The 14,149-nt window shown below is 41.6% G+C and overlaps 1 protein-coding gene across 3 annotated transcripts in view; it reads right to left on the bottom strand.

Annotated features, from left to right (window-relative positions):
* Nucleotides 1-14,149, bottom strand: part of LOC111229201 (gamma-adducin-like) — a 73,898-nt gene that overhangs the window by 9,404 nt on the left and 50,345 nt on the right. For all 3 annotated transcript variants that reach the window (XM_022755423.1, XM_022755422.1, XM_022755424.1), the window contains exons 6-10: nucleotides 6,245-6,394; nucleotides 5,595-5,738; nucleotides 4,402-4,500; nucleotides 2,830-3,006; nucleotides 728-985 (exon numbers count right to left, since the gene is read on the bottom strand). In XM_022755423.1, the coding sequence (XP_022611144.1) occupies nucleotides 728-985; nucleotides 2,830-3,006; nucleotides 4,402-4,500; nucleotides 5,595-5,738; nucleotides 6,245-6,394 (828 nt within the window). The remainder of the gene's footprint in view (nucleotides 1-727; nucleotides 986-2,829; nucleotides 3,007-4,401; nucleotides 4,501-5,594; nucleotides 5,739-6,244; nucleotides 6,395-14,149) is intronic.

Here is a 14,149-nt window from a genome sequence, read left to right as displayed (position 1 = left end):
AATATGTAAGAACTTTATTGTAACTATTGTATGTTATCACATTTCTACAGCACTTTGAAACAGTATTATTACAAACAGATACAATATAATTTCACTTTCTATATATATGATAGATATCAACATATCTATTCTTGAAGCTATCTAGTCCTCATATTGTCATTATAATCTCTGGGTTACAAACAGAGGCAGTTTCTCAAATGAAACATGGCACTGAGTTGCATTATGGAAATTGTAGGAGTCACTATTACCAGGGATGAAAAACGCAGCCTACATCACTACATCACTATAGAGAGCTCTGTTAAAGTTTGATTCACTGTTAATCACCAAGCTGAGCGCCCCAGCAGGATATATAACACCAATCAGTGCAACTGAATCAATGCAGTCCTCTGTTCAGCCACTAGATGGCGATCTAGTATCAAGTTTAAAACACTGGGTATCAATAAGCATCAAAACTCAGCACTGTGCACAGACTGAATATTAACTGAATGACATTTCAGGCCTTAATGTACACTTTATACACATATTTAGGTTTACTATATTAATCCATATTCACATGTAAACACACAAATACACACGCAGTGTGTTAAGACTAAAGAGATACCTTTAAAACAATATAAAGCTTCATGAGTTTAGAAATGTGTAAAAACTGAAATGTTTAATCCTATATTTAAGACACACACACACACGCGCACACACACACACACACACACACACACACACAGCTCACCGTGGTGGTCCGGCTGTTGTAGCGCTCCTCTCCGCCCTCCACGCTGACCTTGGTGTAGCTGTTGGGAGAGTTGAGCCAGCGCGTCTTCTCCCTCTGCTGTCGCTGCTGCAAGAACTTGAAGGGCAGCCGTGTGGCACCGGCGTCCCCGTCCTCCTCGAACATAAAAGCCGTGACGGTGGCGGGGATCTCCACGTCGCTCTTGTGCCTTGGCTTCTCCCGGATGATGGGGTGCCTGTAGGCGTAGCCTGTCCTGTAGCCCTGCAGCAGGAAACGAGATCACATACAGTTTGTCTTCTTTGACCTGCAATGATTTGGTCAGTGTAGGTTCACAATGAGCAAAGACAAGGAAACAAAAGCACATTGCCTCACAGGAAGCTAATTAATTAATTTGTACGGGTTGTATGTTTATGTAACCCCGGCTCTATTCCAACTTCTACATACCGCTGTGGCATCCTGTTCACCCCACCGGGATCATTAAATGGACTTAGATCATAGCTTATTATAGCTCGCATGATTTTCAATCCTATTTTTCATTTTTAAACTGAACAGCAAATGAAATCTTTTCTATTCTGTGACTTTTCCTTCCTGTGATGCTGGTTGAGCTGCCAGTCCCACAGTTACAAAATGGAAAAGAAAGACAGAAACAGAGCTGTGACCGCATGGTTTCTGGCAGCTCAGAGGACTGAGAGAGTCATTTCCTGTCAGACCCTCTCTCTCTCTCTCTCTCTCTCTCTCTCTCTCTCTCTTTGTTGCCCCTCTCACTCCATCCCCCTCTTCCCCCGTCCCCTCTCCTCTTTATCCTCATCATGCCTTTTCTCTTCTCCCTGTCGCCGTCCTCTCGCATGGTCTGACTTGTTTTTTACACATTTTCCCTCACACTCGATGTGGCAGTGAAGTTCCGTTCTTTTCTGTTTTGTCCTTTTCCTTTTTCATATCAGCTGCATGGTCAAAGTTGACCTTTCAACTTGACTTCGGCTGAGCTGGCCTACGCTTTTCCTGCAAAACCCTGCTTTATATTCACACATTTCTGCACATTTCACAGCAGGAAGTTTGCTGCATATCTGTACTGGTTGTTAAAGGAGACAGAGTTTTCATTCTCATCACTGTGTCTGGGTCTTGTACTGAAACCCGGAGCTTATCTGATACAAATGCTATGTTTATGAAGTGTGAGAGAAGAGAGGACGGGAGGCACGGAGACAAGCTGTTCAGAGTCTCGACCGGATGAGAGGCGATGATTCATGGTGAAGGGGAGAGAGCAGGAGAAGAGAGAGGGAAGAGAGGGAAACAGGGGGAAAGAGGAAAAGTGTGGGGGTGAGAGAGGTGAGAGAGGGAGACAGAAACAGTGATGCAAGGAGGGCAGACGATAACAGAAGCTCTAGACAGAGAGAGAAGAGAGGAACACTTCTACATTCACCAAATCCCCCACACTGAAAAGAATCCTACAAAGACTGACACAGCTGCTCTCTGCGGTGACGCAAACCAATTTTGAATCATCACTCCTCCATCACGCTGCTTTTTCCTTCCTTCATCCCCAAATGACTAATTGTCTCTTTCAAAATTAATCTCTCTATCCTCAATATGTTTATTGTAATGTGCCTCCTAAATAACATTCGTCAGTTTGTTGTTGTTTTGCTTGGATTTTCTGTGAATGCATTTTAGATTTGAGTAGGGGGCGCTCTTTTCTAACTCTGTTCATTCACAAAGAAAAGGAAACAGTCAGAAATATAAAACTGACCATAGGGGATTTCAGAAAACACCTTAGTTAAATGCCTACAGATTGTGTCACTATTAGTTTTTTTTTTTTTATCAATCAGTGATAAATAAAGGTCACACAGATATTCAGTTATGTGAAAATGACTCGTATTATCACTTAAAGGAAACTGGTTTTCTGCACTTCAATAGGCCACAACGTGCTAAGATTCAAGAAAGGAAAGAAATCTTTTGAATACCCTTATCTTCATGTACTTTATTTGTACAATGATAACACCAGATTATGTATTTATATAATATCTGGTCATTTAATTGGCCTGAGGCATTGTGACATACAGTGTATGCGTTCTTTACGTATCGGTGCATTTGTGCGTTGATGTCTGTGGACTCACCAGGTTATCCAGCATCCTCATCAGAGACTCAAACTCCAGCTCTCCAACCTTCCACTTGTACTGGCCAGCCATGTTGACAGCAGCCGCTGTGGCCACGGCGAACACTCGTGATTTGTACTTCTCCTGGTCCAGCACGATCAGGTTGTCCACGCTGCCAGCACATGAGATGGCATTCACCTAAACCCGCAAAGTGAGGACGGTGGGACAAGCATGTGAGCCGCTGATGAAGAATGACGGCTTATGCAACACGAAAGAGACGGACAGGCCTTTTGATTCACCAAACATCTTTAGGACATTCACCTTAAATGACAACATGTAGGAAGGAACCATTATCCAGGAAACAGGAAAGATGTTATTTTGTAAAACCAAAATGAAACACCCCTCAATCTAAAGCTACCACAGCAGCAAGGAATATATAGTACATGGCATACACAAACATGGTTGGGGGATTTATTTATAGAAATTAAGCTGGGCTTTGCAGGATGGATTAATGTTTTCTTTTGCCTGACCGGGGAGAGTCAATCAGGAGATTTGGTATGCCCATTACAGCGGGGGACACAACAACATCTCTAAAATCCACCATATTGACAAGTCAAACACAAAGACGCACAACAATCATCCTCAACAGTGAGACATCAGAGAAAACTCACATATAACACCAACTTCATACGAGTTCATACATCACAACATCTCTCACAGCTCTGCTACTGTACAACACAAGAGGCTACATGTGTCACGGTTAAATGTCTGAAGACAATATCTGCTGATAGAAACTCTGTCAATGTCAGTCCCCTCATCAGCATCTCCTGTCATGTGCCAAATGTGTTAAAATGAATTAATTTTAAACTATTTCAACCATTTACAACCATTACTTTTAGATAACTATTTTAACTGTTTATCTCATTTGTAGCACGTCAGGTGAAGCTGACGCAATATGGAAATACTTTTTTAGACAAACTGCAATTTCTTTTTTCAAATTAGTTGAACTTCCTCTTTCCAGGTCTCCCCTGACGACTGCACAAGTCCTCCCTGGGCTGCAGATGACAGACTTTGCCACAGTCTCCTTGGCTGAGATTTTTCAGATACAATACATGAATTATGAATGTGAAATATTAATATCAGCTAATAATTCATGCTGAATGAATAACCAGTGTAGCGCTTATTTCTCCCTCCTGATCCAGACCTGCTGAAAACCTCTCAACCATTTTCCACTTTGAGCTCTTTAACTGAGTCAGCAAAAAAAGGAAGAACAACACCCTTTGCTAAATGTTACTCTGGACCGACGTCAACGACAACACATTGGCTTCTTACTCCCTTCATCAACCTCCTAAAAGCCTGGTTATAAGACTTTGTTTATCCAACATTGTCTACATGGCAAGAGATTATGCCTTATGGAGCATTGTTAAAAAAGTCAGAGTGGGGAAATTTGACAGCGGCTGCAGAGAGATTAGATTTAGAGGGCAAGCTGCTGCCCCGCAGGTCTAATTCATGTGAATGAGTGGTGCTGGAATGTGCTGGGTGCCCAAAACAGCAGCAGTTGACTAGTGTGTGTGTGTGTGTTTGTGTGTGTACCTGGATTTCACAGGCATACTGGGCATTGTAGATGTAGTGAAAGGCCTCTTCAATGGTCTCCCCAAGAGCAACGACGCCATGATTCCTCAGCACCAAAACCTGCAACACACATACGCACGCACACACGCACACACGCACACGCACACACGCACACACGCACACACACACACACACACACACACACACACACACACACACACACACAGAAATACTGATTAGACAGGTCCATTTGTCCATAACGATATGACTGGACAATTTTGCGACGAGCCTGTTAATTAATAAGTAACCACCAAAACATTTCTGATTCCTTGTATCAACAAAGGCTGGACCACTTGACTACAGCAGCAGGACCTGGCAACAGAACAGGCCGTGGAAGTTCCCTTAAATTCCCTGAAGTTTTGCCCATTTAAATTGTGTTGATGGCTGACAAGACACTCACATGGCGAAGCACATGCAGGGATAAAAATGAGGAGGTGCAGAAAGTAACTCAAACACAGCAGACATTTCAACAGGATGTGCTGGTTTGACTGTCTTGCTACTGTTTCCTGTTCAAAATACACCACACCCTGATAATTAGATCATTTTTCTTCCACGACTGCAAGGACAAGATGTCAAAAGACCCTTACCTTGATTATTTTCAAAACGACTTCCAAATATTGAGTCGATTGTTCTAAGCTTTCTGAAATGTTGACTTCTTTTCATATGTTTGCCTGTAGTCAGTGGGTGTAGAGTTTTTGGATCAAGGAGTGTATTGTTATTGTCAGTACTCTTTGATTAACAACCCATCTGTGATTAAAAAAAGACTATAGGAAATCACTGCACCCCCAAGAAAAAAATCCAGCACATAACTCCTTGTAAAACTATGATGTGTTGTTTGTACACTTTGGCTTTTGCATAGATTAAACAAACATGTAATGTGTTAACGAGTCAGCTTTAGAGGTACTAATACGCAGATTTTATTACCTTAGGACAGAGCCAGAGTATTGTTTCCTCATGTTTCCAGTCTTTACGCTAGGTTAAGCTAACCGGCTGCTGGCTGTAGCTTCATATTTAGCATGCAGACGTGAGAAATGTATCAAACTTCTTATCAAACGGTCGACAAGAAAGTGAACAAACCATATGTTGAGCTGTTCCTTTAAGAACGATAATCAGGAAGACCTTGCTCAGGCACTGTGTTTTCTTGGTTTTCTTACCTTTGCCGTTGGCCCCAGTGCTTTCTGCAGCTCGCGGCGCTCCTCCTGGTCATCTAGGCTGCCCTGGTAGTTGTAGTAAGCGATATCACCCAGGATCAGCGCCTCCTGGGAAATGGGCAGGATGCCGCACTTCATAGACGACACCTGAAGCATTGGAGAGGCGAGAAGAAGGCCGTGAGAGATAAGAAGCTTTTGACGGGTATATTGGAGCTGTTTCATTCAGCTGAGTCTGCAGCTGACATTTCACTTAGACGCTTCTGTGTGAAGAATACTTTGAAGCTGTACTTTCTGATGACCGTAAAGACAAGCCTCTTTGTTGTCATAAGAAATGTAATTGAATTCCTGCACTGCAGAGCACAGATCACAAACACTTCCCATAACGGTGTCTATTTACAGATGAGTATTCCTCTGTCAGTAGTGATGTCAAATTATTATTCTATTTAAGTGATATAATTGCACCAATGAAATTTCAACATCTCCCTGAAAGAACTCATCTCAAAATGCAATATCTGATGTGAGGATCTGCAATATCAGATTCCCTGTATAAAAAAAAAAAAAACGAGCCTCAGATTAATCGGGGCTGGGAGGGGTTCAACAGTCATTTGCTTGCAGGGCAGCTCTGAAACCCGCCTGGTGTAAAGTGAACTTACAGCAGCCGTGGCAGGAGTGTGCACGTGAATGATGCAGCGTATGTCTGGACGCATGGAGTAGATGGCAGCATGGGGGCTGAAACCCGCAGGGTCGATCCTCAGGTTGGTGGAGCCCTGCTCGATCACATCCCCGATGATGTTGACCTTCACCTGGGGAAACGAGGAGAGGAGACAAAGTCAGTGGAAGCTTCAGGGATTTCTCATTTGAATCTGGAGCTGGTGGCTGCAACACCGCGACCGTTTTTTACCTTTTTCTTTTTTTATGAAATGGTGCAAAGACACTCAAACACAAGCTGTACAAGCTTATTGAAAGTTTGACAGCAGCATCATTCAGAGGGCTCTCCTGAGAGGGGAGGAATATAAAGAGGCTGGAAGAGCGAACAGGGAGACAGACTGTAAAACTAACCATGCCCAGATCAGTGTAATTAAATATACCCAGGCACTAAAGCAAATCCAGAGATTGACACATAACCAGATCCACTCCCTCAAACACAAACACAGAGCTGATAATCCTCCAACATTACTTAAGAGTTATAAGTCAAAACCAATGCACATGATGACAGAAATCACATTATCAATGATTCCTCCTCTAAGTCTGCTCCTCTCCAGGAAATGAATTGGAACATTACCAGGAAACATAATACAGTCATAGAGTGGACATGACGTCCTTTACTATGACAACTTCATTACCAGCCACTAAGCAGTTATTGGATTACATGAGAGGAGAGAAAAGCCGCAGAGGGAAAGATAGAGGCAGAGATCTGGAGGGAAGAGAGGTGGATAACCAGAGAAAAAGAGAGAATAAAGACAGATAACTGGACAGAGAGACAGAGGCATAAAACCTGAGGGAAGAGCAACAACGAAACCGAGTGCAGATGTCAGCCCTCGCGGTAAAACCTAATAACAAACAGAAAACCGAGCTTTACCTCAGACCTTGTACAAAATTGCCATCACTGTAAGCACATGTTGTTCTGTGATTCAAACCAGAAACCTACAAGCTCACATTTCTCTCTCACTACACTAAGTCCAAGTGTGTGCTATCACAACAGGAAAAGGGCATCCATCATGTAGTCGGAGGCTAATGAAATACACCCAGTTCAGTTGGAGCCTGCAAAATATGTACTGAGCCTCTTGTGTGTATGTGTGTTTTTTACTTGCTGCATTTCTGCTGCACTCTGCCCCTTTAGAGAAACTGTGTTCAGGAGAAATGGAGAAAGTGGAGAAAATAAAATTCTGAGAAGATAATAAGATGGTAAATAAATAATACAATTAATGTCACGTAGTTACTTACTCTCTTCCCATCCCCAGTTTTTATTATGGTTTTCATTATGATTTTCCGTCAGATTTTCACCTTTCCAATTAATGTTCAAAACAAGTTTCCTTCCTAAAACACCACAAAGTTATTCATTTTTGACACCTCGTAATTAGCACTGACTACTGATACACTTTCTTCCTGAGTACCAGCAAAATTGTTTCCATAGAGTATTGTAAAAACTTTGTAAAATGTAGTAGTTCCTTTTTAACTTATTTCAAACACAGCATTTGTTAAGTTTTCTGTATTCTTGTAGCTCTCACAGGTTAAAATGAACAACATTACAACTAATGTGTTTGTGAGTCTGGCTTTATATATAAAAAGTGTGGGACTATTTCATGGAAAGTAACATGTTTTGGTGTTTGGAGTAAAAACCGGCACTGATAAAGAAAAAATATCGATTGAATCAAACACCAGGGTGGAGCTCACAGCTTGTTGATGATCTCCGGGTCAGCTCAGGCTGACAATCCCGAGACATGTCCTTGAGTGGTGCTCGGCCTTTTAACAGCCATGTGGGTGTTTGGATGAATGACTGTCTATTGATCGTTCACCCAGCAGAGGAAAGTGAATGGCACCGGCCGAGCGTAACTAACTGCCGCCATCTTTGCCATAGCCAGCTGTCAGACGATCAAACATTGATTGGGTTACATCACATGTCCAGTACAGTGTCGGTTCACCCTGTCATGTCCTTCAAAATGCTGCTCCCTCCCTCTGCAGCAGCCTGTCGGTCAAACAGCCCTACAGCTGAGAGGCCCCGCTGGAGAACATAGCACTTCTAATTATAAAAAGATGCCTAAGGACGTGTCAGGAAGAATCTGAAATGTGACTCAGTTGGATGTCAAGTAGGTGATAAGAAAATTTTAAAAAAGGCCCACCGTAAATTCGTAGAGGCGAGTGGGGCCTGAAGCAGACGTGCTTGGCAGCTGAAACTTGGAAAGTGAAATCCCTAAATTCCTTCGAGGATAATTCAGATCGAACAGCTTGACATCTGAACTTCAGACACAAAGTCTCTCTCTATCATTGCTCAGATTATGTTAAGAGCCATGAATTTCATGAAAATCTGCCTTGACATCAAACTAAACTAAAACCAAATTAAAAGTAACACGAGCACAAAGATGGACTGAACTGTGAATTCCTCCGTGAACTCAAACGACCCCACCTTCGTCTCAGAGCTCCAACAGAGACACAGAGAGGGAGAGGCAGATGGAAGCTGACCAAAGCCAACTGCACTCCAGCCTTTCTCTGATGCTCAAGCCTCCACCCAGCTGACCCCAGCACAACCTCTAACACTCTTTATTCTGGATGACTCTTAATCAATCTGTTTGCTTCTCTAAACACTGGAACGCAGCCATGTATAGTAACTACAGAGACCGCTGGATGGCAACAGGCTGAGAGAGAAGAAGAGGAGAGAAACAGCGACACACAGCAGTGACATTAAAACACAGACAGACTAAAACAGTCAGAGAGATCTGAAAGATGAAGAACTACTACTGTCTCCCGACAGCTGCAGCGTTGTGGTCATCGCTCTCACACAGAAAACCACAGCAAAGATAGACGTGGTCCAGATGCACAAACTATAAATACTCAATTTTAAATAATGTTGCCTTATCTTTCTTATCCTGAGTCAACATCTTGCCGTCCTCTACTGCCTAATTTGTACTTTAAGTTACTGTTAGCCTTGGGCTATGTTTGACTATGTTTTAAATACTAGTGTAAACAGTACTTAAGTTAACACGGCTGAACAGTGTTTGTAGTAGTTACACTTTTCCCAGTGGCACAAGATGTGTCACTAAGATGCCTAAAAGATTTCAAAGACTTCAGTGAAAATGGCATTTTTATACTGGTCAGTTTATGCTTCATTTGAAATAAGTCTTGGTTGGAAACAAAGCAACAGCACCAACTCTGGACTGGTAAAATCTTTATGTTGTACAATGAGGATTTTGTCAGTGTTGCAACATAAATGCTAACGTTAAGATGACAAATGACAAATATCCCAACACACTGCTGCAGTCTTTTAACTCCTGAGACAAAACTGTCCTCCCTTGTATTATCACTCGCCGGTCTTTACATTTTCTCACAATTGTGAATAGTCTATGCATGACAACTTCAACTGTTAACCATTTTAGTTACAGCTAATATAGACAGCAGTTGTGTGTTACAGTGGTGAAATGTTTTAGTTTTGGCTAACTGTTAGTTCAAGACAGAGGAACTGCTTGTGTAAAATAATTAATAATAAAATAATGAATAAAATGTAGCTAACTACTGCAAGTATGGTTTTTATGAGAGAAATTGTTGTACAAATAATAACTTTATTTAAAGGATAGAAACCTGACATTTATCTTAATTGCACCCACATGGATTTATCATTTTATGCTGTGACAGTCTCAGACAGGCTCAGTTATTTTGTGCTCTTTAGCCAGATATTAGGTTTCTGCTCTTCATTTCACTTTTAGGGGAAAATTTTCTGTTTCTATTGTAACCTGTATTTCCTGTGATAATAGCCTTTAAAAAGGTAGCTTTCATAAATAACTGTTTGTGCTTAGCAGAAACAACTGAAAGCTGTACTTTCTGATGACCGTAAAGACAAGCCTCTTTGTTGTCATAAGAAATTAATTGAATTCCTGCACTGCAGAGCACAGATCACAAACACTTCCCCATAACGGTGTCTATTTACAGTATGAGTATTCCTCTGTCAGTGTATAATTATTATTCTATTTAAGTTGATATAAGATTTGCACCAATCTCCCTGAAAAGAACTCATCTCAAAATGCAATATCTGATGTGAGGATCTGCAATATCAGATTCCCTGTATAAAAAAAAAAAAAAACGAGCCTCAGATTAATCGGGGCTGGGAGGGGTTCAACAGTCATTTGCTTGCAGGGCAGCTTGAAACCCGCCTGGTGTAAAGTGAACTTACAGCAGCCGTGGCAGGAGTGTGCACGTGAATGATCAGCGTATATGTCTGCGCATGGAGTAGATGGCAGCATGGGGCTGAAACCCGCAGGTCGATCCTCAGGTTGGTGGAGCCCCTGCTCGATCACATCTCCTCCGATGATGTTGACCTTCACCTGGGGGAAACGAGGAGAGGAGAACAAAGTCAGTGGAAGCTTTCAGGGATTTCTCATTTGAATCTGGAGCTGGTGGCTGCAACCACCGCGGACCGTTTTTTACCTTTTTCTTTTTTTATGAAATGGTGCAAAGACACTCAAACACAAGTCTGTACAAGCTTATTGAAAGTTTGACAGCCAGCTCAATTCAGAGGGCTCTCCTGAGAGGGGAGGAATATAAAAGAGGCTGGGAGAGCGAACAGGGAGACAGACTGTAAAACTAACCATGCCCAGATCAGTGTAATTAAATATACCCAGGCACTAAAGCAAATCCAGAGATTGACACATAACCAGATCCACTCCCTCAAACACAAACACAGAGCTGATAACCTCCAACAATTACTTAAGAGTTATAAGTCAAAACCAATGCACATGATGACAGAAATCACATTATCAATGATTCCTCCTCTAAGTCTGCTCCTCTCCAGGAAATGAATTGGAACATTACCAGGAAACATAATACAGTCATAGAGTGGACATGACGTCCTTTACTTATGACAACTTCATTACCAGCCACTAAGCAGTTATTAGGATTACATGAGAGGAGAGAAAAGCCGCAGAGGGAAAGATAGAGGCAGAGATCTGGAGGGAAGAGAGGTGGATAACCAGAAAAAAGAGAGAATAAAGACAGATAACTGGACAGAGAGACAGAGGCATAAAACCTGAGGGAAGAGCAACAACGAAACGAGTGCAGATGTCAGCCCTCGCGGTTAAAACCTAATAACAACAAAAAACGAGCTTTACCTCAGACCTTGTACAAAATTGCCATCACTGTAAGCACATGTTGTTCTGTGATTCAAACCAGAAACCTACAAGCTCACATTTCTCTTCTCACTACACTAGTCACAAGTGTGTGCTATCACAAACAGGAAAAGGGCATCCATCATGTAGTCGGAGGCTAATGAAATACACCCAGTTCAGTTGGAGCCTGCAAAATATTACTGAGCCTCTTGTGTGTATGTGTGTTTTTTACTTGCTGCATTTTCCTGCTGCACTCTGCCCCTTTAGAGAAACTGTTTCAGGAAAATGGAGAAAGTTGGAGAAAATAAATTCTGAGAAGATAATAAGATGTAAATAAATAATACAATTAATGTCACGTAGTTACTTACTCTCTTCCCATCCCCAGTTTTTATTATGGTTTTCATTATGATTTTCCGTCAGATTTTCACCTTTCCAATTAATGTTCAAAACAAGTTTCTCTTCCTAAAACACCACAAAAGTTATTTCATTTTTTGAACACCTCGTAATTAGCACTGACTACTGATACACTTTCTTCCTGAGTACCAGAAAATTGTTCCATAGAGTATTGTAAAAACTTGTTAAAATGTAGTAGTTCCTTTTTAAACTTATTTCAAACACGGCATTTGTTAAGTTTTCTGTATTCTTGTAGCTCTCACAGGTTAAAATGAACAACATTTACAACTAATGTGTTTGTGAGTCTGGCTTTATATATAAAAAAGTGTGGGACTATTTTCATGGAAAGTAACATGTTTTGGTGTTTGGAGTAAAAACCGGCACTGATAAAGAAAAAAATATCGATTGAATCAAACACCAGGGGTAGGACTCACAGCTCTGTTGATGATCTCCGGGTCAGCTCAGGCTGACAATCCCGAGACATGTCCTTGAGTGTGCTCGGGCCTTTTTAACAGCCATGTGGGTGTTTGGATGAATGACTGTCTATTGATCGTTCACCAGCAGAGGAAAGTGAATGGCACCGGCCGAGCGTAACTAACTGCCGCCATCTTTGCCATAGCCAGCTGTCAGACGATCAAACATTGATTGGGTTACATCCACATGTCCAGTACAGTGTCGGTTCACCCTGTCATGTCCTTCAAAAATGCTGCTCCCTCCCTCTGCAGCAGCCTGTCGGTCAAACAGCCCTACAGCTGAGAGGCCCCCGCTGGAGAACATAGCACTTCTAATTATAAAAAGATGCCTAAGGACGTGTCAGGAAAGAATCTGAAATGTGACTCAGTTGGATGTCAAGTAGGTGATAAGAAAATTTTAAAAAAGGCCCACCGTAAATTCGTAGAGGCGAGTGGGCCTGAAGCAGACGTGCTTGGCAGCTGAAACTTGGAAAGTGAAATCCCTAAATTCCTTCGAGGATAATTCAGATCGAAACAGCTTGACATCTGAACTTCAGACACAAAGTCTCTCTCTATCATTGCTCAGATTATGTTAAGAGCCATGAATTTCATGAAAATCTGCCTTGACATCAAACTAAACTAAAACCAAATTAAAAGTAACACGAGCACAAAGATGGACTGAACTGTGAATTCCTCCGTAACTCAAACGACCCCACCTTCGTCTCAGAGCTCCAACAGAGACACAGAGAGGGGAGAGGCAGATGGAAGCTGACCAAAGCCAACTGCACTCCAGCCTTTCTCTGATGCTCAACCTCCACCCAGCTGACCCCAGCACAACCTCTAACACTCTTTATTCTGGATGACTCTTAATCAATCTGTTTGCTTCTCTAAACACTGGAACGCAGCCATGTATATAACTACAGAGACCGCTGGATGGCAACAGGCTGAGAGAGAAGAAGAGGAGAAACAGCGACACACAGCAGTGACATTAAAACACAGACAGACTAAAACAGTCAGAGAGATCTGAAAGATGAAGAACTACTACTGTCTCCCGACAGCTGCAGCGTTGTTGGTCATCGCTCTCACACAGAAAACCACACCAAAGATAGACGTGGTCCAGATGCACAAACTATAAAATACTCAATTTTTAAATAATGTTGCCTTATCTTTCTTATCCTGAGTCAACATCTTGCCGCTCCTCTACTGCCTAATTTGTACTTTAAGTTACTGTTAGCCTTGGGCTATGTTTGACTATGTTTTAAATACTAGTGTAAACAGTACTTAAGTTAACACGGCTGTCGAACAGTGTTTGTAGTAGTTACACTTTTCCCAGTGGCACAAGATGTGTCACTAAGATGCTAAAAGATTTCAAAGACTTCAGTGAAAATGGCATTTTTATACTGGTCAGTTTATGTTTCATTTGAAATAAGTCTTGGTTGGAAACAAAGCAACAGCACCAACTCTGGACTGGTAAAATCTTTATGTTGTTACAATGAGGATTTTGTCAGTGTTGCAACATAAATGCTAACGTTAAGATGACAAATGACAAATATTCCCAAAACCACTGCTGCAGTCTTTTAACTCCTGAGACAAAACTGTCCTCCCTTGTATTATCACTCGCCGGTCTTTCATTTTCTCACAATTGTGAATAGTCTATGCCTGACAACTTCAACTGTTAACCATTTTAGTACAGCTAATATAGACAGCAGTTGTGTGTTACAGTGGTGAAATGTTTAGTTTGCTACTGTTAGTTCAAGACAGAGGAAACTGCTTGTGTTAAATAATTAATAATAAAATAATGAATAAAATGTAGCTAACTACTGCAAGTATGGTTTTATGAGAGAAATTGTTGTAAAAATAATAACTTTATTTAAAGGATAGAAAACTGACATTTATCTTA

Source organism: Seriola dumerili, unplaced genomic scaffold (assembly GCF_002260705.1).
Source record: "Seriola dumerili isolate Sdu_G_001 unplaced genomic scaffold, Sdu_1.0 BDQW01000230.1, whole genome shotgun sequence".
NCBI classification, from domain to species: domain Eukaryota; kingdom Metazoa; phylum Chordata; class Actinopteri; order Carangiformes; family Carangidae; genus Seriola; species Seriola dumerili.
This window is presented reverse-complemented; position numbering and strand designations above follow the sequence as displayed.